Raw genomic sequence first — 27678 nt, forward strand, 5'->3', positions numbered from 1 at the left:
AATTAAAATGTTCTATTACGTATTGTGTTGACATAAGTAGTATACTATGACATACTTTGTATTGTTATTTGAATATTTCTACTGCTATCTCATCTCTCTCTGTTTCTCAGCGGGGATGGGACGACTTCCCTATGAAGAAAGACTAAGGAGGCTAGGGCTTTTCAGCTTGGAGAAGAGACGGCTGAGGGGAGACATGATAGAGGTATATAAAATAAAGAGTGGAGTGGAACAGGTGGATGTGAAGCGTCTGTTCACGCTTTCCAAAAATACTAGGACTAGGGGGCATGCGATGAAACTACAGTGTAGTAAATTTAAAACAAATCGGAGAAACATTTTCTTCACCCAACGCGTAATTACACTCTGGAATTCGCTGCCGGAGAACGTGGTGAAGGCGGTTAGCTTAGCAGAGTTTAAAAAGGGGTTAGACGGTTTCCTAAAGGACAAGTCCATAAACCGCTACTAAATGGACTTAGGAAAAATCCACAATTCCGGGAATAACATGTATAGAATGTTTGCACATTTGGGAAGCTCGCCAGGTGCCCTTGGCCTGGATTGGCCGCTGTCGTGGACAGGATGCTGGGCTCCATGGACCCTTGTTCTTTTCCCAGTGTGGCATTACTTATGTACTTTCTCTGTATCTCATATCTCTCTTTCTTTATTTCTTTCTCTAGGACCTTTATTACATCAGGATATTTTTAATGTCTGTTTTTATCTAACAATATGCTCTTTAACACAAGTCATGCTATATTAAATGATTATTTACTACTTGAGTAATCTGTTTATTAACAATTTTGGTTGCTTTAAATTTTGATATTTGCTTTGGAGCCCTCTATGATATTATACTGCTTCTATGCTGTTTCTTAACGTTTAAATGCTGTCAGATTTTTTTACCAAGAGTATCCTAAGGAGCTTAGCCGAGATTGGGTGGCAAAGCCAGCCGGTGGTGGGAGGCGAGGATAGTGCTGGGCAGACTTATACGGTCTGTGCCAGAGCCAGTGGTGGGAGGCGGGGCTGGTGGTTGGGAGGCGGGGATAGTGCTGGACAGACTTATACGGTTTGTGCCCTGAAGAGGACAGGTACAAATCAAAGTAGGGTATACACAAAAAGTAGCACATATGAGTTTGTCTTGTTGGGCAGACTGGATAGACCATGCAGGTCTTTTTCTGCCGTCATTTACTATGTTACACTATCCTATATGTCCATTCAGTATTATTCCCAGTTGGCATTTTCTTATTCAGGCACACTTCATTGTGTTATCTACCGGTGCATTCCTTTATGGCTTTATATGAATACATATATTTATTTAACACATTTATATCCCACATTTTCACACTCAGCTGCAGGCTCAACGTGGCTTACACAATACCGAAGAGGCAGGCTCCAGTTCAGTAAAATACAAATACACAATATAGTAGTAAAGCATGTAAGAAACATAAGTGTAAGGCAACAAAGAAATAAAGAGGGGGTAGTGATAGAAGTCCAATACGGTCCATAGTTTTGCTGTGTCGCACGAAGTAGAAAGTTAACTTGGGTCAGGGGGGTAGGCCTTCGTAAACAAGTTGCTTTTCAGTAATTTCCTGAAGTTAAGATGGTTATGGATAGATCTCACGGTTTTGGGCAAGAGCGTTCCACAGTTGTGTACTTATGTAAGAAAAGCTGGATGCATAAGTTGATTTGTATCTAAGTCACTTTGTCCTTTAGATTGTAAGCTCCTTTGAGCAGGGATTGTCCTTCTCTGTAAAATTGTACAGCGCTGCGTAACCCTAGTAGCGCTTTAGAAATGTTAAGTAGTAGTAGTATTGAAGGTTGTGAAAACACATGCAGACTTTGAAGTCCATTGCAGTCTGGATAATGCACATTTAAGTAAGTTCAGGAAAGGCTGGTACTATTTCTGGGTGGTAGATTTATGAGATTCAACATATATCTAGTGCAACAATTGGTACTGGTATGTATGTATTTATTTATTTAAAAGCATTTATATCCCACATTTTCCCACTGGATGCAGGTTCAATGTGGCTTACATAAGCTAAATCAGGAATACAGTAATAATGGCATATTAAACAGTACAAACAGTAAAATTTGGTATAATATTCAACAGTAGAATAGTAAAGAAAATAGATTCAAGTGTTTCCGGATTATTTGGAACCAAAGAGATTAAGCTGATTATGTTGAATTTGGAGGATAAACATTTTTGAATAGTACGGACTTTAATAGTTTTCTAAACTTTAGATAATTTTGGGTTGACGTATGTTTTTTGGTTTTGCTTTTTCTTTTCAATATATAAGATGATTCTCACGACTTTTTTGCTTTAATTTACTTAATTCTTATATCTTTTTAATGTTTATTAAGGTTAATTAATGTTCATTTTTATCAATGATGTTTTCAGTGTTAACATTTTTTATTTAACTCATATTGACTTATGTAAATTTGTGCGAGTTGCTGTTATTAACATTAGCTTTTGGAAGTCTGTACTCTACAATTAAGCATTTTTAGATGTCTATTATTTATTCATAATGTTTGATATACATGTTTTTAATGTTCTTGAATAATTTTGCATTACTAATTTTATAAGTTGATTTATTATTTATCCATTCTTTATTTATTGTATCTTTAATCTATAGACTCCTGAGGCAGGCCCTGTGTGGCTGAAACACGGCCCATGTCGTTAATGATACCTGTTATTAATATTAGAATAAATTATTGCACTCCACCATTAATTTGCTGGACTTTTGTGTCGCCTTTGCTATTTGTACTTCCAGCCTTCAGCGTGCACATGTGCTGACACCCCTACCTCCGTGTTATTTAGCTGCTGGTTTGCCTATTCATTCCCACTTTTCTGCCCATTGCTGCTGCACTGAAGAGGTGAAAGGGAAGAAACTGGACCACCATGTAACAGAACACAGGATGCTGGACTGCTGGTGGGAGAGGAGGGGAAATGGAAGAGACGGGGGGGTTCTGCTGATCTACAGGGTGGGGTGGGAGGCAGGAAGATGCTAGACTTTTGGGGGGGGGGGAAAGCAGTGAAATGCTGGTTTGTGGGGGATGGGTGCAAGTTTAAGGATTCACTTAGGGCACCTAATATCCTTGTAATGGCTTTGTGCTCTGGGCAAGCATAAGTATGAAACTCGGGACTTTAAATAGAATCCACTTTCAGCCTAACTCCCATCTGGTGTTTCTCCTTAAACTTCTACCTCTTGAGTTAAAGGTCACTGTATGTAATCCATCAGAAGATGCCATCATCCTGTGATAAAGAAAAAGCTCTAACAAAGTAGAAGTAGAAAGACATGTGCTGTGTGAGAAGGGGTACAAACACACACAGCCAAATTTAAGCATGTTGTGTGTGTGCAATGGTGCTTAAGCAAACATCTTCATTGTGTCCCTGGAGAGGTTGAGTTGAACATCTTAATCCTTCTACATTTGACTTTTAATATAAGTTTCTGGACTGGTGTTAGCAGGAGTTGTCCAGACAAGAAAGCGCTGCAGCACTCCAGTGATCCTGGCCTTTAATGATTGAAAACAAAAATGGCACTCCCGCTCTGCTTAGAGGGCACAGTGCCCCTGAAGCCAGCTCTGAATAATATTTCATTATACACTGAGCCCGCAGAGGTGGGAAAATGTGGGATACAAATGCAATAAATAAAAATATTTCACAATTGTAACCTAGGTCTTTTTGTGTGTTTCTCAATGTCCGCTGATATGTCTCTTCTTTAAGTTAATACTTAATTGTAAGCCGTTTAAATGTTTTTTTTTCCAACTTTGAGTTAAAGGAGTGGCCTAATGGTTAGTACAGAGAACTAAGAGCCTGCCCTGGAGGAATGGGTTCAATTTCCACTGCAGCTCATTGTGACCCTAAGCGTGTAAGTTAAGTCTCCACTGCCCCAGGTACAAAAAAACCCAGATTGTGAGCCATGTAGAGACAGAAAAAGCACCTGTCCTGTACAACAGAAAGGAAGTATATGAAAAAAAAAAAATCCATGACCTATGAGTTGGGTGTCTACCTAAGCCCTCCACTACCCCCGTGAGTTTACCAGTGATCCCTCTCTCCCCTTACCACTGGCCTGGCTCTTCCCCAGCTCTCAGCTTCCTCTCAGTCCCACCCTCATTTATCCACCATAAGTTGCCCAATACTAAGAAAAACACCGTCTTCTCTGCGATCCAGTGCCAGACAGCCAGCAACTCTGTATCACTCCAGCCGCAAACCACCATACGTCACCACCCACCTCGGCGCAGGCGCACTAGAAGAACCACCCGCCCTGCCACGCTGCTTTCGCGGAAGGAAGTGGGAGGGGAGAGGAACGTGGACTCTGGCCAATGAACGCAGGGTTGGGCGGGCTACAGCCTTTGGCCGCAGAGCCTTGTGGGTAATGGGGCGGGGAAAGGGTTTGGCGGCCGGGCTTCGGCGCATTATACGTTGCTGGTCCCTTCGGTGGTGGCGTGGTTGTAGTTGTGATAGTGGCGGCCAGACATTAATTTTATGAGGTAACGCTGGACGTGTGTTTTCTTCGGCAACGGGCGACATGTTTTCTTAGTCGCCGGCCCGGGCGGACAAGCACCGCCGGGGCTCCGCGTGCCGGGCAAGCGGGTCTCGTAGCCGCGGTCGGGTTTTTGTCAGGGCGACGCGGGAAGCTGATGAGTCTGAACGAGCACTCGATGCAGGCGCTGTCCTGGAGAAAGCTCTACCTGAGCAGGGCCAAGCTGAAAGCCTCGAGCCGCACGTCTGCTCTGCTGTCGGGCTTCGCAATGGTGAGTGGGGGACAAGATTGCTAAGGAAATCGGAGGATCCCGGGAGAATAATCCTCAGCTTTAACCACCTCAGCTGTCTTGTGCTAAAAACATTTATTTTGGAAGATCTATGTAAAATGTCCACATGGAACGTCTGGGCAAAGAAAAAACATTTACTTTTAAAGGTTTTTAAATCGAATCCGCAGGATCCCGCTGTATCCGTCTTTTACCGGAAAAGAGCGTGAGCTGAAGGCCCAGACTCCAAACGTGCTCTGTGGCCTCCAGTTATTACGAATTCTGCGGAACAGTTTCTCCTTTCTTTAGAAACCGACAACCAGCTCATATCCGCCCCCAATACTGAGAAAATTGCTTGTATGTGTCCAGGGAGGGGTTATTTCCATTGGGTTTAGCACCCCCAATAATTTTGAAAAGTTGGCTCCTATGTCTTCTCCTCCACGAAGCCTTAATTAAACCCATTTGCTCTTAAATTTAAGTCTGTTGATATGGTAACCTGCAAATTCCGAATTGAGATGCTGTCCTAAATCAATGGTATCGTAATCCCACGCTATACGTTATAGAAATTTAACTTTTAACAATAATCGAGAAAAGAAACCCGTGTGGTATGAAGCCCAGGCTGTTACTGCTTTAGGAGTTAATTTGAAAGGATTGAACTGTACATTTCTGAAAAAAATTACGAATTTAAATTGTCAGATTTTTGAGCTGGATGACAGGCTGAGTTCATATAGAATTACGTGTTTTAAAACTAAGCTTTTTTTCCCCCCTGATAACTGAAAAAAAGTCTCTAGTAATGTATGCTGATCTCGCTTTAGAAATTGAATTAAAAATGTTATGCTCTTAGTCGGTGTTCATGCTGCAACTTGTTGGAGAATTGTTCTTTCCTTTAATGCTTCTCCTGTACCTAGATTAAACCTACCTACCACAGGGAACGCTTTCCGTTCCAGCAGTAGATTAACCCCTCGTTGTTAAATACTGTACCTTTCCACGGAATCTTTATTACCATAGCACAGTTAAAATATTTTGCGTTTTGTTTGTAAGATTTTACGTGAATACATAATCGGGCCCTTTGTACTATATTTTAAAAAACGCTTTTATATGCGTAGAATACGGGAAGTGCATTTAGTGTCGGTGCTTCTGTAGATTTTTGGATTTAAAAAAAACTGGAACACTAATTAGGGCTTCAGTTAATAGTCTTTGATAGCTTCTCGGCTGGGAGGTAATGAAAACTAGTGCGGTAAGATACAGCGATCGTTTCTTAGAATGGAACCCCCCCCCAAATTTGAGATGAGTTCTTGAAAATACAGCAGTGACTCTGATTTAATAACACTTCCCCTCCCGCCCAGGAGGAATGAATGTGAGAGAAATTTTCACACTCAATATTGATACTCTTGTAAACTATGGATTCTAGTAAGCAGTTTTCTCCATCCTTTTGTAAGAAAGGGTCCAATACATAAACACACATTCCCCCTAATTCTATATGTAGTGTTCAAATTGCATGTGCCCCTGAATTGTGTGTAATTTAATTGCTTAATGAGCTAATTAGTGTTGATAATTGTGTGGTAAATCAATTATTGACACTAATTGTCAAATGAAATTTAAGCATACATCTTTATAACGGCTATTCTATAAAGATGTAATGTGCAGGATTCAATTGGTATAAATCCTTGTGCCCAAAATTGGGTGCAGATCCTAGCGCTAAACACTATTTTTTAGACTCTGGCCGTTTACAGATTTGAGTCCATTGTGTATGACAGTGTTTTAAACAAGTCTTTATGAAACTTCTGTCTAAATCTGTTTTTAATAAATTGTAAAACCAGGTATATTGCTAGATTTTTTTGCCATTTTAATGCAGACTTTGCTGCCATGTACAGTGTAAGAAGTGCACAGCAGCCGGTTTGGTCACACAACTCACTGGTTGCTTAACAGCTAAAAACAGAACATAACTATTAGGGGTGTTGGTAGGATGGAATATACTTGACGGACAGGCAGCTGTTGTAGACCAGTGGAACATTTAAATGCTTTTGTTTGGACAACATGCAAACTATTTAACAGATCTGAAAAAATAAGGTAGCAGGTACTCTTCCAAGTTAGATATGCAAAATTAAGCTATAATACCTTCTGGACAGGGCATATGTTCAGTTCTCTAGCAGTTATCATTAGTAAATATTGTTATGAAATTTACTTTTGTAAATAGCCCTTAGATTAAGGCAATTTGGCCATTCCAGTAGGATTAATGCTAGCCAATCAAATTGTTCTAAAGAAGTGTTCTCTTTCCTAAAATGAGAGCTTAAGGAAATGTAAAACATTTGCAGTTTGTTTAACCATCCTGTGGTGATAAAACTTAGATATATCTATTTTTAAAAAGCTAGAAGCTTTTTCTGTTGTACTTATAGTAGTGATTCCTTGTATATCAGTGGTTTCCAGATTGTGGGCTGTGATCCCAAATAGGATCACAAAACAGGGCTCCCCCCCCCCCCCTTTGCACTTCCATTGTGATGTACGTCTGTGGAGGGTGGTCAATATAGATCTTGCCTGTGAAGGATCATAGGCTTTCCCCTTTCTTCCTGTTAGGCAGGAAACTCTTAGATTTGCTTGACAACATAGGCCCTGTGTCAAATGCTGCTACTGTGTCCACCATTACTTCTTCTGCCTTCTAGCTTTGGATAAATGGGGCAGAGGGGAGTGAAGGAATTTTCAAGTTTTAACATGGTATCTTATTGGATAAAAGTTTGGGAAGCACTGCTGCACATTTTGAGGGTTGGATCAGCTTCTGTGATTCAGTATTTTGAATTAACATACTAATCCTTTGTTTACATCTTTTTGCACAAATTTAACTAATCAAACTAAGTATGCACAAATCTACTTTAATCTCCTACATTTTTAGACAAAGCCTTTTTTCTAATGTGACTTTGCCCTGTTGTTTGGCTTTAGAGCTTTGACACAGTTGGTTAAGCAAGCCCTATTGGGACCTAATCCTAGCCCTAAATGCATCCTTTTCTTTTTGAAGGGTCTGGGTTTTTCAAAGGGAACAGAGGAGGACTCTGAGGTTCTCTTGGACTCTGTCCCCCGTGGACTCTAGTTCCGAGGACCCTCCCTATTAGGAGGCTGAGGAGGAGCAAGCCCATGGGTTCTGGCTCCTTTGTCATGAGGAGCTGTCTCATCTCTTAGACAAGATTACAGGGGCCTTGGCTATGCTTAAGCCTCCCTCAATGGGCCTCTTGGGGCCCAAAATTGTTTTCCACTCCATAAGGACCTCATACACTTAATGAGGGCAGAGTGGGAGTTCCCGTATGGTCCCCTCTGGATTGCCGGCATTCTTGCTCATCTCTATGCCTTTGCTCAGGAGGATGAGAAGTGTTGGATCTTCCTGAGGGTGGATGCCCTGGTTATGGTGGTTACGCAGGTGACTGCTGTACCTGTCCAAGGGAGCTCAGTCCTCGGAGCTCCTGGCCTTTTCAGTGGGGGATCCAGCTTTCAGTGCTATTTGGGGTGGTTATTTATTTAATTTTTTTATTTGTTACATTTGTACCCTGCGCTTTCCCACTCATGGCAGGCTCAATGCGGCTTACATATTGTATACAGGTACTTATTTGTACCTGGGGGGCAATGGAGGGTTAAGTGACTTGCCCAGAGTCACAAGGAGCGGTGGAACCAGTTCCGCCAGAGGTACTGTCATGTACATCATGCCCCCCCCCCCCCCGGTCCAGGACCTCAAGGAGATTAATTCTTGTTTATAACTCCAGCGCTTCTGGATGGAAATGCTTCTCTATCATTGCCTTGGTGCGGCAAAAGGGTTCTTGATTTCCTTGGACTTCCCAGAGACCAGAACTCCACTTCCCCACTGCGGATCATCCCAAGAGACTTTGTGTGTTGGGGCGGCATTTTCAGTTTTGGGTCTTGCCCTTTGGCCGGGCAAAGGTGCCCCATATGTTTAGGTAATGGTGCTGGCTGCACACCTCCAGGGGCCAGGTTACTCTGCTTCTTCACTGCCTGGACTGGCTGTTTCAGTCCGACTTGGATTCCGAGGTCAGATTGGCTTGTTTACAGGACATTTCCCTCCTGGAATCCATGGGTTGAGTAGTGAACTGGCCATGGAGTATCTTGGGGTCTGCTTCAGCACAGCCAGAGGGATGGTTTTTCTTTTGAGCAGGCAGGGATACTCCCAGTGACCATTTAACCCTATTTTCTGTTTTTGTTTTAACCAGTTTTTAATCCACAATAGGACCCTATCTCCTACCCCATGACTCTCCAATTTCTTCTGGAGCCTTTCATGAGGTACGTTGTCAAACGCCTTTTGAAAATCCAGATACACGATATCAGCTGGCTCACCTTTATCCACATGTTTGTTCAGCCCTTCAAAGAAATTTAATTAGTTTGCCAGTGTTCTTCTGTTTTATGTATATATATATATTTTTTTTTTTTTGCAGAGCTGAGAGCATTTTATGATTGTCAAGATTACCTAGTTAAATTACAAAAATAGGACTGGCAAGGAGTTTTCCTAAACGTAGATTTGTATTTCCCTAAAACAGTTATGTAGTACTTCAGTGGATAATTTGACATAATTACATGACCAGTTATCCATCTAAAATATGGATGAGAGAGTTGGGTTGGGGTATTCTGAGGTGGCAGCGTTTAACTGTCTAGTGTGCACATTTAAATGACTATATTCAGCCACTAGATCTCTTAGGGGTCTTTTTACTAAAGCTTAGCATGGTTGGTATTCATCCTTTTAGAGTGTAATTCACGGGTATTTGGGGATTATTTTTGGTCAACATTCTACAGAATAAATGGGAAGCTTATGGGATTCATGATTTGGGGAAGAAATAATACTTTAATCATTGGTTTCAGCATGTTCCCCCCCCCCTTTTTTTTTTTTTGTTGGTATTGGAAGATTACATGCCTTAATGCTATGGGAGGCACGTGCTGCATATAGTACCCAAAGAAGACTGCAAGCTTTTTTTTCTGTTTAGTAGCCAATCCAATCTCGCACAAGGTGAGAAGTGCAGTGCAGAATAAATTCCAGACTGTAACATAATCTGCTTTATTGCTACCTTTGGACTGTGTTAGGGTTCCAGTTTATACATGGCATAAATTTATAGGTGGCCTGTTGTCTGGACTCTTATAAGACAGCAGGCCATCATAGCTGTATTCATGAGGAACAAGGGGGTGAATGGTGGTAAGTTGCTTTATAAAATTGGGATCCTAAGTTCCTTTTGTGGTATTGTCTTTTTTTACATTATGAAGCTTCGTTTGTGTATTTGTTTGCCATTATATAATTAAGTGTGGACTTGTATGGAGATATTTATTTATTTGTTAGGATTTATTTACCACCTTTTTTTGAAGGAATTCACTCAAGGCTGTGTACATTTATGCAGTTTGTTGTATTGTTTGGTCCTGAATAAAAACTGTTAAAACTTAAAAGCTTAGTATGTGCTAAGTGCCATGTGGCCGATAGATATAAAACAAGACACGCAGCATTTAGTGCACGCCAATTCCTGCCAGAGTTCGCTAAGCTTTAGTGAAAGTGCCCCTTAAGTTAGAGATCCAATTGGCCTACACATAGTTTCAATGTTTCAAGATATAGGTGGCGATTTAGTGGTGCCCTGCGTCCCTGGAAATTATATATATATATATATATATATATATATATATATACATACATACATACACAGTGCACTCCATTTAAGTGCATGTCGGATAAGCACATGCTCTGTTTAACTGCATGCCGTAGTTCAGTCCCATTTTTGGCACCATCAATTTCTATGGGGACAAACTTCGGTTTAGCACACCACTGATAAGTGCAAGATTCGCTTATATGCATGGTTCAAAACTGCTCCTCTGCAGGAAAGACTCCACATAAGCATGCTCACTGAATATGCAAGTCGATTGGCGCATCACAACCAACAAGATTTCACATTTACTGCCCCTTTAGCTGCCATAGGCAGAATAAGCAAAAGAATGTTGTTAGACTGTACACTGGGTTTGTCGTCACGGTGGAACTGTAAGACTAACAGTGGCTGAACGAATAGAAGTTCTTTAAAAATTAGAAAACAAAGTCAAGCATCTATTGCTAAAGAATATGGTGTCAATCCCACGTGTCTTGAAGCAGAAAGACCAGCTTCTGGAAGACTGGCAAAACAATACAAATCCACAACAGAAACTAAAACGGGCGGGAAAAGCTGAGGAGGTAGAAGATGCTCTTCTTCGGTGGTTTTCTCGAGTCAGGAGCAGACAGTTTCCTGTCAGTGGTCCATTGCTTATGGAGAAAGCTAACCAGCTAGCTGAAAGTCTTGGACTAACTGAATTCAAAGCCACTGTTGGATGGTTGGAAAGATGGAAGGAGAGGAACAACATAAAAAACATAAGAAACAGCATGGTGAGAAACAAGACGCTGATGACTTTGGTGCTAAAAATTGGGTTGTTTCAGTTCTTCCTACCATCTTGAACGAGTTTGCACCTCGTGACATTTTCAGTGCTGATGAAAATGGTCTCTACTGGCGAGCGATTCCTGATGGAACACTTGCATTCAAACATGCCAAAACTACTGGAGGTAAAACATTGAAGGACTGACTGACGATCCTCCTTTGCTGCAATATGGATGGGAGTGAAGTTGGAACCCCTCGTCATTGGAAAGAGCAAACAGCCCCATTGCTTCAAGAAAGTTAAACGACTTCCTTTGTCATATGAGGCTAATGCAAATTCATGGATGACTGGGGACATTTGGAAGCAGTGGCTAAAGAAGTTAGACACTAGAATGCGGGCACAAAAGTGTCAGATTTTGCTGCTTGTGATAATTGTGCTGCACACAGGGATGATGTCAGGCTAACGTCTGGGTGGTCTTCCTGCCATCAAACACTACCTCTCTGATCCAACCTATGGATCAGGGCATAATAGCCAATTTCAAACAACATTATCAGGCTCTTGTGCTACGTTGTCTGATGAGCGTTATGGATGACCAGACTGGCAAGCATAAACGTGCTGTTGAACTGGCTCGTAATCTATCACTGTTGGATTCCCTACATATGCAGAAAGAAGCCTGGAATCATGTTACACAGGCAACCATTGTGAACTGCTACAAGCAGGCAAGTTAAGGATGTGGAGGGGGATGCAGCTGTTGCAAACGTGTCATATGAAGAGGTTATTGACATCCCAGCCGGTGTTACTGAAGAGGAGTTCCATCGCTACGTAGCTGTTGATTACGATCTACAAACAGCTGAAGACAGCACTGATATAGAGATATGCGCCTACATGCAGGCAACAATGGCTGATGATGGAAGAGATGAAGAAATGAGCAGCGAGGCACATGCTGATGAACTTCAACAACCTTTTCCTGTTCCTTTTGCAAGAGCGCTGGAGAGTCTCAACACCGTGCGGGCCTATCTGGAGGCCACTGGATGTCAGTGCTATGACAGTTTTTACTGTCTAGCAGATATAGTCTATGGAACTCACAGACCCGAGTGTACAGAGGACTATACTTCAAGTAAAGCCTAATGTAAGTTAATTGAGACTGTATACTGTATAATAATAAACAGTACTGTACATATGTTTATCAGATGTCAAGCTTCTTTGGGTCACAACGGTTAAATTGTATAGCGCTGCGTAACCCTAGTAGCGCTCTAGAAATGTTAAGAAGTAGTAGTAGTAGTTAAGTGCACGCTCTGGTTAACTGCATGCATTTATTTGGTCCCAGAGCCTTGCACTTAAGCGGATTGCACTGTACCTGTCAGCCTGAGTGGAAGACCTTTTACCTGATGCTCTAGTTCTCTCTTATGAAAGAAGAGGGAACTAGTAACAGGACCTGAGGTCAGAACCCCCCCCCCCCCCTTTTTTTTTACGCCTAAGTAAAACATTTAAAGTTGGTATGTTCACTGTGTGGCTGAATATTGAGTGGAGTGGCCTAGTGGTTATGGTGGTGGACTTTGGTCCTGGGGAACTGAGGAACTGAGTTCGATTCCCACTTCAGGCACAGGCAGCTCCTTGTGACTGGGCAAGTCACTTAACCCTCCATTGCCCCATGTAAGCCGCATTGAGCCTGCCATGAGTGGGAAAGCGCGGGGTACAAATGTAACAAAAATAAAATAGATACTATTGGAGATTCTGTATGGAATGTTGCTACTATTGGAGATTCTACATGGAATTTTGCTACTATTGGAGATTCTACATGGAATGTTGCTATTCCACTAGCAACATTCCATGTAGAAGGCTGCGCAGGCTTCTGTTTCTGGGAGTCTGACGTCCTGCACGTACGTACAGAAGCAGAAGCCTGCGCGGCCACATAGTAGCAACAGTGGAGGAGTGGTGGTTAGGGTGGTGGACTTTGGTCCTGAGGAACTGAGTTCGATTCCCACTTCAGGCACAGGCAGCTCCTTGTGACTCTGGGCAAGTCACTTAACCCTCCATTGCCCCATGTAAGCCGCATTGAGCCTGCCATGAGTGGGAAAGTGCGGGGTACAAATGTAACAAAAAAAAAAAAAAATATTGACATATCTTGTAGTTTAGCTCTCTAAATTATCCAAACTCTTTTTTAGCTACTGCTGCTTTTTGACTTATGGTTTAGGTACAGCTTCTGAGAAGGGAAGGGGTGTACCAGGAAACCATTATTTGTTCAGTGTTTGTTGCCATCTATAGAAAGCTGTTTCCTTTTTAGTCATATGACATACCCATTCTTTGCAAGCAGTGGTTTGTTGATTTCACAGGAAAGGAATCATCATTGTCCTTTGCACTTTATAGATTGTAAATCTTTCCTACAGCATCTTAACACCCTTGTGTGATTGTCTTTTTGATATCTTCACGTTTTAAGTACTGTACATCTTCACGTTTTAAGTACTGTACTTTTTTCTGGATGCACCTTATTTTTAAAGATTTGCCACTTTTTGACTTACCTCCATTTATCCCTATTATAGGGAACATATATAGTGGCTGTGAAGGAATATAAATGAATTTATGCAGGATTAAAAAGAATCCCCATTCTTCAGCTACAGCAGTGTAATTTCAGTTACAGAATGTTCAATTTTTTTTTCCATTGAGATCATCTGATATTTGTATAATACAGCAGATGACTGCCAAAGTAAATTTAATTGTTTGCAAGAACCACAAAGAAGCTTTTAGTTAAGAAAGGTTTTTATTGTAATGGATCTGTTTTGTATTGATAGCATAGCTTGTTTATAGAACTGGTCATACAAAAGACAACTATTTTAAAACTGGACTCTGAAGTCAGAAACAGTGGTCTGAAAGAAAAAAATTTCTATAGAACTGAGTTATCAATCCCTGCTGTTAAACATTTGTTGAACAGGGTCTGGGCAGGTTGGCAGAAACCATAGAGGTGCATTTTTAACATGTCCAAGTCCAATGTTAGAATTCTCATCCTTAAAATGGAAAACGGTAACGGAATTCAAACATGCGTGGGATAAGCATAAAGGAATCCTGTGCCGAAGGAATGGATCCTCAGGAGCTTAGTCAAGATCGGGAGGCGGGGCTGGTGGTTGGGAGGCGGGGATAGTGCTGGGCAGACTTATACTGTCTGTGCCAGAGCCAGTGGTGGGCAGCGGGACTGGTGGTTGGGAGGCAGGGATAGTGCTGGACAGACTTGTACGGTCTGTGCCAGAGCCGGTGGTTGGGAGGAGGGGCTGGTGGTTGGGAGGCGAGGATAGTGCTGGGCAGACTTATACGGTCTGTGCCCTGAAGAGCACAGGTACAAATCAAAGTAGGGTATACACAAAAAGCAGCAAATATGAGTTATCTTGTTGGGCAGACTGGATGGACCGTGCAGGTCTTTTTCTGCCATCATCTACTATGTTACTATGTTAAAATAGCAATTTTCAAACCAGAAAAATATATTTCTGTTATGTCCCAAGGATCAGTCCAGACTCGTGGGATAATACCCATCTATCAGCAGGTGGAGATAGAGAATACTAGCTGAGAGCAGATGCATAGTAGACTTTAAGGCAGAGATCTGTTGTACTCTCTATCTCCAGCAGGCAGGTAAAGTCTTTTCCTGTGCAACTCTTTGAAGCTTGTGACTTGCTCTTGGATTACCAGATTGGGCTAGTTAAGCTGGGGATTGAGAAGTTCTTCTGCAAAGCAGGTTTGGGTGCAAACCTAGTGTGGCCAGGTCCCTCCCCCTGCTGCATTCTCCTATCTCCTTAGCCTTAAAAAAAAAAGTAAAAGAGAGAAAACAAGCAGCTCTCACCTTACCAGTATTTGCTCTGGGGGAAGTTATTTATTGCCATGTAGGTCACTTAGTGCCTGGAGCTGTGCAAGTTGGGCTTCAAGTGGGTGACTTGCTCTTGTTTCCCCCCCCCCCCCCCCCCCCCCCCCCCCCCCGATGGTGGCTGAGTTGGCAAAGCACTGTTTGTGGTGTGGAAGCTGCCGAACAGCTTCGGAAAAGTTTACAACATGTTTGCAAAGATTGAGACCTTGTTTCTGTGGATTTTCTGCCAAGCCTGAGTGCGCTGTTTGAAGAGCAGCAGCGGGAAGTCTTGGTGGGCTGTGCTCCCCTGAGTTCAGATTGCGTGGCAGTAGCCATTTCTGAGCATTGAATGTGTCTTTCTGATCCCTGCAGGGGTGAAGTTTCTATGCCTTCATTGGCCTCTTGGCAGCACATTTCTACTCCTTCTGAACTCTCCCAAAATTTAGCAAAGGTGCAGGGACCTGAGGGGGTCCCATTTTCTCCTGAGTTTGTTCTCTTGTTACATCAGGCCTACTTGATTGAGGTCTCAGCCTTCTAGTGATGTGGTTCTTCCTCAGCTTCCCTCAGAGGATCATTCTTAGACTGAGGTTAGACCAAGTAAGGGATTTTTTTGTGAGATTTCTGTAGCTTCTGGCCATGATTCAGGCATTGCCCTGTCGGTGGCATCTGGTCATTCCCTAACTGGGTCTTTTATTGAGGGATGTGTGGTCCTTACAGAGGGGGATGAGCCTACAGCAGCCAAGCTGTTTCACAGGGAGGATCTTGCTGCTCATCACTAAACTCTGGAAATATTGAATATTTCATCTCCTTCAGCTCAAGCTCCTTCATATTCTAATGCTATTATGTCGGAGACTAAAAGCCTGTAAGACTTTCCATATACATGAAGCTATGCAGAAGCTCAATGGGACTGCTAGATTCGAGTCTCAAAGTGACAAATGTTTAGGCTCTATGCTATTCTCCCTGTTAAAGTAGATAAGTTTAAATTGCCTAGGGTAGATGCCCTTATCACGGTGGTCACTAAGAAGACATAGATATCCTAGCAGAGCAGAGGGGCAGCCTAGTGGTCAGTGCAGTGGACTTCACATAAAGAGACCCAGGTACAAATCCCATCTTAACACTCTTTATTTTGTATTGTGAGCCATCCAGGAACACCTAAACACCTACTGTGCCTAACTACACCACTGCAAAAGCCTTCAGGTCTGCAGGTGTCTGTCTATAGGTACAATAGGTATTTTGGAAGGCTCATATTTTCCACCACAAGTTTACTAGTTAGCGATCCATGTCTATATCCGACTCTTTCTCTACAGTCCACTCACTGACCAGTAGCATTCTCAGCCCAGCTTGCTGCTTTTAATAGGAATGGCTATAATATCTGAAGCTGTCACAGAGTGTTCTGTCACTGTTGCATCTTTTTTTTTTTTTTGGGGGGGGGGGGGATCAATAATGGGGTTTAAGGAAAGAGTCACGCCTCAATCCCTCCAGTGGTCAACTGATCAGTTAAGGCAGTTTTTTTGTAAGTTAATCATGATTGAAACAGGTCCAGATATAAAGTCCCAATTTTTCCCCTAGAAGTGTTTATCTTTTTTATTATTTATAAATTTTTATTAATCAAACAGGTTGACAACATTCCGGAACCACAGGTTCCCTCAACATTTCAACTTATAAATATGTAAACATTTTTTCACAAGCCTCTTTTCCTCCCCCTCCCACCTAGAAGTGTTTATCATGTTCCATTATCTTGGAAAAATGTCCACATTCTGGGGGCGTTTTTTGGGCAAACTGCAGAGAAATCTGTCTCAAATCTGAGTACACCCTGGTGGTCTGTTGGCCTCTGGGGCAGGAAAGAGCTCCACTCTTTCCTGCTCGCTGCCACTGCTTTTTCAAAATGGCCACTGAGAGTTCAAGCTGTAATCTCGTGAGACTGCCTCGGGAAGTCTCAGCGGCCATTTGGAAAAAGCAGTGGCACAGTCCCAGAGCAGCAACAACGGACAGGAAAGAGTGGGGTTCAGGTACTCCCATGCAGCTTCTCCTCCTATCTCAAGGGTGAGTGCAGGGGTGGATCTCAAGGGACATAACTCTCAACTTTGGTCCTCAGATACTGTGGCTCTATATCCTGCATTGCTCTAAATGTAAATATTAGTATTTTGAACCTTATATAACTACTAATCATTTGCTGGGGAGACCTTTGTTTATCTCACTTACCTGTCAAACTTCTAGCACCATAATTTGCACAACCCAGAGATTGCCCAAGAGCTTCTTTGCGAGACCTGTGTACAAAGAATGGTGTTAAATAACATGAGCTGTTATCAACTAAAACATGGATTCCAGAGAAATAATGGTAATATTACATACAGTAACTTACAATTATGTACACAAACATGGAAATAATTTTCTGGAACATCTTATTCTGTTCAGACTAAACTGTGAGATGTAGAGGAATTTATGCTACCCCATTTTTTGTGGTAGGGTGCTATACCTGTGTCTGTAGTTTAGGCATTAGTCTATTGTGTCTCATGTTAGCAAGGACTTTTCTTTACCCATGTGAGCAAATGAAAGTTTCTGCTTTAATGAGAGAAAAGCTTTTATTTTTCAACTAGCTGAACACCCTTCTCATAACAATGTTCATGTAATATCTGGCTGCAAAAGAGATGTCTAATATTTTATACAGAAATCTTAAATTTAAAATGTTTATTATCCATTTTGTATTTTGCTAAATGCTGAATAAAAGGATGGATGCCTTTTTAGGAAATTTGTGGACAAAATTTGAAATAGGACAATCAGTGTTTGGATAAATCAAGGTTTTTTTTGTTTGTTTGTTTTTTGTTTTAGCAAATAAACAGCTCTTATGTGGATAGCGTTAGATAAAGCTGTTTCCATTACGTCCCAGGGGATCAATCCAGGGACTTGGCGGGTTATGCCCATCTATCAGCAGGTGGCGATAGAACAAGTGCTGTGCCATAAGGTTCCTGTGCAATATTCTCTCTGTCAGCAGGTGGATGGATATAGCCTGTGCAGCTCTGTCTGGTGCTTGCTCTTGGCCTGTTCAGGCCACAGTTGAGCTGGGGGTGTTGTCTGCTGCTCGCATGTGGCTGGGGTACACCTGGTGGTGCCATGCCCCCCCCCCCCCCCACACCCATTGCTGCCTGTTGTCCCTGTTTCTTTGCCAGAGAATGTGGTAAAGTCGGTTAGCTTAGCGGGGTTTTAAAACGGTCTGGACTGCTTCCTAAAGGAAAAGTCCATAGACCATTATTAAATTGGCTTGGGGAATTTCCACTGCTTTTTTCTGGGATAAGCAGCATAAAATGTATTGAACTTTTTCGGGATCTTGCCAGGTATTTGTGACCTGGATTGGCCACTGTTGGAAACATGATGCTGGGCTTGATGGACCTTTGGTCTGTCCCAGTGTGACAATACTTATATACTTTATATCTGGCATTCTTTTTGTGATTGAATAAAAAATGCTCCTGCCTCTAAGAACCTTAAAAAAAAAAAAAAAGAATCTGGCCAGTATTGGAGGTACATGGCAAGGCTGCTAGAAGCAGCCCTTCTCATGCCAACATTCCTACAATTCTTTCTCTGTTGACAATGGTGTCCTGAGACCCTCGTGTAAGTCTCTGCCCTTTCTTTCCTCACAGCCCCAGCAGAGGTGGTAAAGTGCTGGGCCGTGTGCAGTATGCTCAGGAGGCTCCTCCAACAGCTCTTCACCAAATGGGTCAGCCGTAACAGCAGCGCAGGGTTTGAATGGGCCATGGGAGGAAGTTTTGATGGGTTCCATGTTAATTCAGACCATGAGCTTGCAGTGGCCATCTTTGAGGCACCAACATGCCTTCGGGGGGTTCCGGGCACAGCTTCTCTCAGGTGGTGGCTTCTTGCTGTTCGGGCAGCTTGGGTGGCCTAGCTAAGATTTCTGGGGCCACTTCTTTGGACACTCCATTTTCTCCAGAGTTTATCCTATTGATGCATCAGGCATTTCTGATGAAGTAGCACCACCTCCTGCCCCCATGGGGGGGTTTAGCTGGTCAGTGTTTGGACACTCACAGGGAACTTGATAAAGCTTCCTTAGCTTCATACCATGACTCTGATGCCCCTATTTTGGGGGCCTCCTGCCATTCGATGTCTGGCCCCCTAGAGGAAGGCAAGCTTCCCCTGAGGAGGGAGCTGACCCCACGGTGGCTTCTCTTTGGAGGAGCCTACATCCCTCATTTCTAAGGCATTGGAGGTGCTTAACATTTTGTCTTCTGATCCCCTTGGCTACTGCGCACCCCATGATGTTGGGCACCAAGACGCCTCCTAGGACCTTTCATATCCATTTTGTGATACAGGTTCTTATCCATGCAGTGGTACTCCCCTGACGGGTTTGAGGGTGGCTCAGCTGTATCCTCTCCTGTGCAGGAGTTGGAGTCCTTGCACTTGCTGAAGGTCGACTCTTTGGTCATGGTGGTGACCAAAAAGGCTATCCTCCCAGTAGAGGGCAGCACGGCTCTCAAGGACATCCAGGATCGCAAGCTAGAGTCCTCTCTTAAGCTCTCCTGTGAGTTGGCGGTGTTATATTTGCGGTCCATGGTGTGTGGATTGTATGCTGTACATGCTTGAGTTGGGTACAGAAGGCATTGACAGCTGAGGATCTAGTTCAGTCCCTGCCATCCCTACAGGCTGGGTTGACCTCTCTGGCAGATCTGTTGTATGATCTACTTAGGGCCTCAGCTAAGGAAATGTCTTTGATCACGGCAAGTCGCTGGCTTTGGCTCTGTCATTGGGCAGCAGACACAGCCTCTAAATTCAGACTTGCTCGCCTCCCATTTCGGGGGAACCTGCTTTTGGGGGAGGATTTGGGAGATTCTACAGGTCAGGGTCTACTTGAGGATAGGTCTAAGGCTCGCTCTAGATTCCAAGGTGCATGTTAACAGTCCTGGGAAGTCCTCTTCCTATCAAAGGTCTGGCTTCCAACAGAAACGGCAGCCCTTCTGAGGTGTGAGGCGCCCCTATTCATCCACTTCCAGAGAGGTTCTTTCCGCCTGCGCCTCCCACTGATAGGTTGTGGGCCCACTCAGGTACCCTCATTGGGGGATATCTTACCTTGTTCCTTGAGGAATGGGCCAGGGTCACTTCAGACCGATGGGTCTTAGAGGTTGTCTGGGATGGATACAGACTGGAGGTTTCTCGTCCACTTGCAGATTTCTTCTTTGCTTCCCCGTGCAAGGCTCCTGTCAAGATTCAAGTGGTCAGAGAAACGTTTCAGAACCACCTTAGTTTGGGTGTGGTGCAGCCCATTCCTCTTCTGGAAAGGGGCCAGGGTTGCTATTCTATCTATTTTATCTTCTCCAAGAAGGATGGGTTCTTCCATTAAGTGCTCAATCTGAAGCACATAAACAGTGCCCTAAGGGTCTGGTGCTTCTGTATGGAGACCTTGCAGTCCGTCATCGCATCTGTGTGGCCCTGGGAATTTCTGACCTACCTGGTTTTCAAAGAGGTGTATTTCCACGTAACAGTTTGGCTGCCGCATCAGCGCTTTGTTTTTTCATGCTCGGAGAACATTACCAGTTTTGGGCAATGCCCTTTGGGCTGACAACAGCTCCAAGGACCACCTCCAAGGTCATAGTAGTGGTGGTGTCCATTTTACACTGAGTGGGTATTGCTTGAAGAATTGACTGATACAGGGTGGTCACTCTGCATCAGTTGCTCGGTTGAGCGGTCAACCTTTCCAAGAGCCATCTGACAACCTTTCCAGTGCCTTGAGTATCTCAGCATCAAAAATGACTCACCCGGGCAGGAAGAGTGTTTGTTTCTCCTAGAAGTAAGGCAGTAGAAGCTTATTTCCCAAGTTTCCAGACTGCTTTAGATCCTCTCCCCTTGGACATGGAATTAAGTGCAGGTCCTGGACACCATAATTTCCTCTCTGGATGTTCTTTCATGAGCATGGTTCCACAGGCACCTGATTCACTTGGCCCTGCTCAGTTGTTATTCTCTGATGTCTGCCGACTATCATCTTTGGCTGCCATGGATCATCCTGGTGAGGTTCAGCATGCGTTGGTGGCTGAACCAAGTCAACCTGGAGAAAGGAGTCTCTATGGTGGCTCCAGACTGGCTAGCGGTGATGATAGACGTCGGTCTCTGTGGATGGGGAGTGCACAGTCTGGGCTGCACAGCCTACGGACTGTGGTCTCGAGTGGAGGCAGCTTGATTGATAAACCACTTGGAGTTGCAAGTCATCCGTAGGCCTTGTGGTCCTTTTCTGCCCTTCTGGAGGGCAAAGCTGTTTGGGTCCTGTCGGACTATGTGACTGCAGTGGCATATGTCAATCCTCAGAGGAGCACAGAGAGTGCTCCTCTGACCCAGGAAGCGTGTTTCCTGTCGATGAGCAGAAATCCATCTTTCCTTGCTCTCAGCAGTGCACATAGTGAGCACGCAGAATGTACAGGCGGATTACAGGTCCATAAACCGCTACTAAACGGACTTGGAAAACTCCAAAATTCCAGGAATAACATGTATAGAATGTTTGTACGTTTGGGAAGCTTGCCAGGTGCCCTTGGCCTGGATTGGCCGCTGTCGTGGACAGGATGCTGGGCTCGATGGACCCTTGGTCTTTTCCCAGTATGGCATTACTTATGTACTTACTTATGTACTTATGTACCTCAACAGCAATCTCTTGGATCTGGAGAAATGGGTTTGATGGCCACAAGGAGCAATGCCAAGGCCCCTGATTCTTCATCAGGAGATAATTCACTTCTGATGCCATAGACACCCTGCTTCAGCCTTGGTCGCCAGGGTTGCTCCTGTGTCTTTTCCTCCATGTCTGATGATCGTCCGGATCCTGAAGAGGAATGCTTGTTAAGGGGATCCAGTGATTCTGGTGGCGCTGGATTGGCCCAGCAACCGTGGTATGCAGACATAATCCGGCCGCAGATGAAAAGTCCCATCTGACTTCCATCTTAGCGGGGGCTCTAAGTGCAGGGTTCTGTCCAGGTGGAGGATCCCTCCCCCTTTGGTCTTATGGCATGGCTCTTGAAAGGGTGTGATTGAAGGTTATCAAGAAGATGTGATCACTATGTTGTTGCAGGCCAGGAAGAGATCAGCTTCGGTGGTTTATGCTAGGGTTTGAAAGACCTCAAGTCTTGGTGTTCCTATGCAAATTTCTCTCTGTTCTGGTCTCATCTGTCGCATAGTCTTGCCTTCTGCTGGAGGGGTTTCAAAAGGGTCTGTCTTTGAACTTACTGAAGGTCCAGGTGGCGGCCATGTTTATGGACCCTCCCTGACAGCATATCCGGAAGTTGTCTGTTTCCTACAGGGAATTAATCCATTTGCACCATTTCAGGTGGGCGGTTTGTCCAACCGGTTTCTCAGCCTGGTCCTTCTGTATATACTATGTAAACTGCTTTAAATGTAGTTGCAAAAACCACAGAAATGTGGTATATCAAGCCCAATTTCCCTTTGAGCCTCTGGGCAACTTCACAGTGAAGGATCTTACCTTCAAGATGGTCTGGTGGCCATTACTTTGGCTGGGGGAGGGGTCTCGGAGTTGCAGGCCCTGTCGTGCTGGGATCCATTTCTCTGCTTTTCAGATATGGTGGTTTCAATTCAGCCTATGCCTTTTTTTTTTTTTTTTTTTTTGCCCAAGGTGGTGTCAGTGTTCCATCGGAACCAGATGATTATGCTTCCTGCTTTTTGCAAGGGGTCTATTCCAGCTGAGTTTTGTTCCCTCTGCTGTTTAGATGTCTTCAGGATTTTGATCAAATACCTGCAGGTCACTAGTGACTTCCAGTGCTGGGACCATCTTTTTGTCCTCTTTGCCTGTTGCAAGAAGGGGGAGTGGGCTTCTAGGCAACCATTGCTAGATGACTTAAGGAGTCTATTTTCTTAGCTACCTTTTAGCATGGAGATTGCCACCTTTGGGCAACAAAGTGCATTCCACCAGAGTGCAGGCTAGTTCATTTACAGAATTGCAGGCCATTACAACCGACAAGATCTGAAGTTGGCAACTATGTCCTTGCAGCACATGTGAGACATTATCGTTTGTATGTCTTTGCCAGAGGCAATGCAGCCTTTAGCATTTCTGTCCTGGCAGTAGGGATTGCTGTTTCCAATCCTACTTGAGGACTGCTTTCTTCTTTTTTTTTTTTTTTTTTTTTTTTCTTTTTTTTTTTTTTAAACATCCCTCAAGTCTCTGGATTGATCTCTGGGACATAATGGAAGGAAAAATTCTTACCTGATATTTTTCTTTCCTTTAGTCCCAAGAGATCAATCCAGAGGCCCTCCCTATGCCTTACTGTTTTGTGTCTGGTTTTCTGGGCCATGTGTAGGCTCAAGGATTTTGGTTATTTGCAGATGCTGATGGAAAAATACCCCAGGAATTCTGAAGAGTAGACAACAGCTTGTTAGTGTTGGATGTAATGTGTTCACACAGTTTTCCAGTTCTGTTCCAGGATAAGTGAGTGCGCTTGTTGGTTTCTTCCAGTTCCAGGTTTGTGTTTCACAGTGGTTCTTGTTCAAGGCAGGAGATTTCTCTCTCATCTGGTGTGATTTACTTCTTTGTTATGAATACTGAAGGGGAAGGCTCACGGGATCCTTATGGCAGAGTACTTTCTATCTCCACCTGCCGTGGATGGGCATAACCTGCAAGTATCTGGATTGATCTCTTGGGACTAAAGGAAAGAAAATTATCAGCTAAGAACTCATTTTTCCTTTACTTGCTCAGTTACCATGTGCTTGATTAGTACTGATATTCATGTAAAATGCCTCTGTAGCTTTGGACAGATACCTTTTCATTAATGGTTTGTCTCTTCTTTCCTTTGCAGGTGGCAATGGTGGAGGTTCAATTAGATGCAGATCACGTTTATCCTCCGGGCCTTTTGATAGCTTTCAGTGCTTGCACCACTGTGCTTGTTGCAGTGCACCTGTTTGCTCTTATGATAAGCACCTGCATTCTTCCTAACATAGAAGCAGTTAGCAACGTCCATAATCTCAATTCTGTGAAGGAGTCTCCCCATGAGCGTATGCACCGCCACATAGAACTCGCGTGGGCTTTTTCCACCGTCATTGGAACATTGTTGTTCCTTGCTGAGGTGGTCTTGCTGTGTTGGGTAAAGTTTCTTCCACTGAATAAAAGCCCTAAAAGTGTAGCCTATGATAATTCTACTATAACACCAGGCCAAGCAGCAGCGATTGCATCTACATCCATTATGGTTCCCTTTGGCTTGATATTCATCGTGTTTGCAGTTCATTTCTACAGATCACTTGTTAGCCACAAGACAGACAGACAGTTTCAAGAGCTGAATGAACTTGCAGAATTTGCACGACTCCAAGATCAGCTTGATCACAGAGGGGAGCCCTTGCAATCTCCAGGTTCCCACTTTGCATAAACAGTTTCAAACAAAAACATTAATACTATATTGTTACATACCCCAATCATTGAAATTGACTGGACTACTGAACATTGACTTAGTTTCTGAAGGTGCAGTTTTGAAGTACTGTATTCACTATGTTTTCAAAAGAATAGTGTTTTCACCAGAATCTATTTAAACTGCTATCTGGAGAGGCACATCTGGTGACAGATGCATGCTTAGAATCATGTGTTTTGTAACCACTTCTTTTGTTAGTACCGTATCCACTGGATTGTGTTTTTTTTTTTTTTTTGTTTGTTTCTTTACAAATCAAGCATGTCTATCCACTGACATACCCAGGTAGCTACAGGACTATGTATGTATATTATATATATATATATATATATATATATATATATATATATATATATATATATACTACATGCATCAACTATGAAGCGAGTCTCTGTTTGGCACTGGGTGGAAAGAAGTTAGTTTAGTCTACGCACTGACAAAGTATCACTGGTTGAAGACGTGTTGCATAACTAAATCCAAATGTATTGGAAAAAATATTGATTTTGATGCCCAGTGTAATACAATTTATGGTAAGATTTGATATGACAACATTTAAGTGTTTCACATCCCTTCCCCTCCCCCCCCCTTTTCCCAGGGATGTCTACTACCAACTTATTCAAAATTTGAAGACAAAGGTAAGCAAAAATATTGGTGCCAAAAAGATTTTCTAAAATTCGAGGCAGTAAATATGTTTAAGGGACAATGAAATCTTAAGTCCTTAAATGTTCTTCGGTTTCATTTATGAGGAAGTAGTGTTTGGTTCTGGGGGGGGGGGGGTTCGTTCCCCCAGAATCTTGGTCACTTCCTTTCTTAAGAAGCTATTGGGTGCTGTTGCTCCTTATCACAACCGTCTGCAGATGTCATACTGATGCTTAGAAAGCATGATTAGAACAGGAACTGTGAGAAAGTCAATTTAAAGCAGATTAGAAAATCACAAGGACTGGGAGAACATTTTTTTTTTGTTCTAATATTTTATTTTCTAAGACAAATTGAATACAGGAGTTAGGAAACACCATGGCTGTTTTAAAGAATCTAGCCAACCCTACTGTGTTAAGCTTTATTTAGAAACCATCCTATTGGTACAAGTGTGTCAAATGATTTTCTTGAATCCCATCATCTGATAGCACAGTCTTGTCTACAACTATCTGATCTTTTCTATGCAGCTTAGATATAAAATAAATACAAATTTAAATCCTTTGTGTTGGGTAGGGTTAAAAGCACTACCTGGAGCATGGTCCTGAGTGGAATTGAGGAACTAAATGTACTCTGAGTCTTGGCACTATTACTGTCTCTGGTATTTTACTGGCACTTGTATTCATGATTAAAAATGCTTTTATGTATTACCATAGGCGGTTCTTGAAAATTGTTCCTATGATTAGAAATTGCCACAAATTTGAGCTTTGAATGTAGGTTTTTGCCAGAACATTACAGTAACTGGTGATTTAAAAAAAAAAAAAAACCCTCTGCAGTTCTTCCAAACCAAAGTGCCAGTTTTTGTACTTGTTTAATAAGTCTTTGAATAAATCCTAAGGTATAAAACGGAGACTATTCACTTCCTTATTTCCAAAGCTTCTGTTCTATGCGCTACTATTACCAAACAATTTTGGATTATTAAAGACTGATATTAGCATTTAGGCCTCAGCTATCAACAGAAAAAATAAAAAAATTAATAGAAAAACACAGTTCAGAACTGTTCAGTTTTTAGTGAGGTACAAAAAAAACATTGGTTATATGAAATCAGCTACAAACAAAGGAGAAATTAGATCATATCGGATAATTTTCTTTCCATTAGTTCGGGAAACAAAAAGCGGGGAGGAGAATCCACACACAATTCAAAAGCAATGAACACACAGTGAGGACGAAATCCAAAAAACTTTATTAGTAATAACATGATGACCCGACACGGCTGTGTTTCGGCATCAAAGCCTGCATCGGGGGTCAAACAAATTTATACAGAAAATTAAATTCTGTATTATTTATCTCCACAACTGAGCACCACCAAATAGACTCCTGCAACCTGCCCAGTTCTTCAGTTTGTGTCATCAAGCATGGGAAAAAACAGATCAGAGGAGCATGTCCAGCAACAGGAACCATAAGCAACCCAAAAGCATGACCTCTGAAAGTTGTAACATGAAATGAAGTGCGCAGGGGCCACCAAGGCCTGCCAAATAGACAGCCCTCCCCCCCAACACACACACACACTTTCCGAGTAGGGCCTCAAACCACAGGTGGGGTCCTGGAATAATGTGAAGAACTAATGGAAAGAAAACTATCAGGTAAGATCTAATTTCTCCTTCTGTTATGTTACTTCCCACAACCGATGCCCCAAACAGTCTCCACACTTGCGGCAACATCAACCTGATAATGTTTACAAGTATGCAGTGACACCCGTGTCACTGCCTTACAGATATCCACCAGACAGGACAATGAGGCCTCCACCCAGGAAGTTGCTGTATGCCTGGTAGGGGGAGATTTCCCCTTCAAAATAGAGGCAGAGGCCACTGCCTCTTTCAACCATTGAGCAGTAGATGTCTTGGTGGCCACGAGGCCCAGCTTTTGCTTGCAGAAAAGAACAAAAAGCCTATTTGAACAACGAAAGTCATTTTTGAATTCTTGAGAACATAAGCACCCTATGAATGTCCAGAAGTCTGAGAGGCAAACTAAGCTCCCACATCCACCCGGTGAATAAAAGGGAAGTTCAGCAATTGATTAACATGGAATGCTGACACCACTTTAGGTAAAAAGGAAGGCACTGTCTGAAGAGAAACCCCTGCCTCTGAAAAGCAGAGAAAAGGATCCTGACAGGAAAGTGCCTGAAGCTCTGAAATGCGATGCGCTGAAGTAATTGCCACTAAAAACACCATCTTCAGTGTTTGATCTTTCAAGATTGCCTTCCGAAGGGCTCAAAAGGAGACCACTGAGGGACTAGATTGAGGACCCATTCAGGAAAGGGCACCTGGAAAGGTAGACAAAGCAGACTCCCCTAAAAAAAAAAACACCTTTGGGTGTGCCACCAAAGACAAGTTCTGCAAATGGCCTCAAACACACCAAGTTATGACCCACAGAAGAAGAAAAAGGATCCAATTCCTGCTCAGCATACCAGTCCTCGAAGGTATGCCACGTGCGGGCATGCACCAAGCAAGTAGAATGCCTCCTAGCCTAAAGTAAGACAGCAATAACAGTCCAAATAGCCCTTCTTCCTCAGCTGAGCCCACTCAAGGGCCAGGCCACAAGACCAAAGGGGGAGGGATCCTCCATGAACACCGGACCCTGACGGAGAAGGCCTCGCGTCTGAGGGAACCGTAATGGCTCCATATCCAGCCGCTGCACCAGATCTGCTTACTACAGGCGCTGTAA

General features: G+C 43.1%; 1 protein-coding gene across 5 annotated transcripts in view; it reads left to right on the top strand.

Moving 5' to 3' along the window:
- Positions 1-27317, top strand: part of ORAI1 (ORAI calcium release-activated calcium modulator 1) — a 60667-nt gene extending 33350 nt beyond the window's left edge. For 3 of the 5 annotated variants that reach the window (XM_030218315.1, XM_030218317.1, XM_030218316.1), the window contains one exon: positions 23722-27317. In XM_030218315.1, coding sequence (XP_030074175.1) covers positions 23722-24285 — 564 coding nt within the window. In that variant the 3' untranslated portion in view covers positions 24286-27317. Of the gene's footprint in view, positions 1-4376; positions 4744-12143; positions 12233-23721 lie in introns of those variants that run through there. The other 2 variants (XM_030218313.1, XM_030218314.1) reach the window with 2 other exon arrangements.
- The last annotated feature ends 361 nt before the right edge of the window (positions 27318-27678 follow it).

The sequence above is a fragment of the Microcaecilia unicolor genome, chromosome 11, assembly GCF_901765095.1.
Source record: "Microcaecilia unicolor chromosome 11, aMicUni1.1, whole genome shotgun sequence".
Taxonomy (NCBI): Eukaryota; Metazoa; Chordata; class Amphibia; order Gymnophiona; family Siphonopidae; genus Microcaecilia; species Microcaecilia unicolor.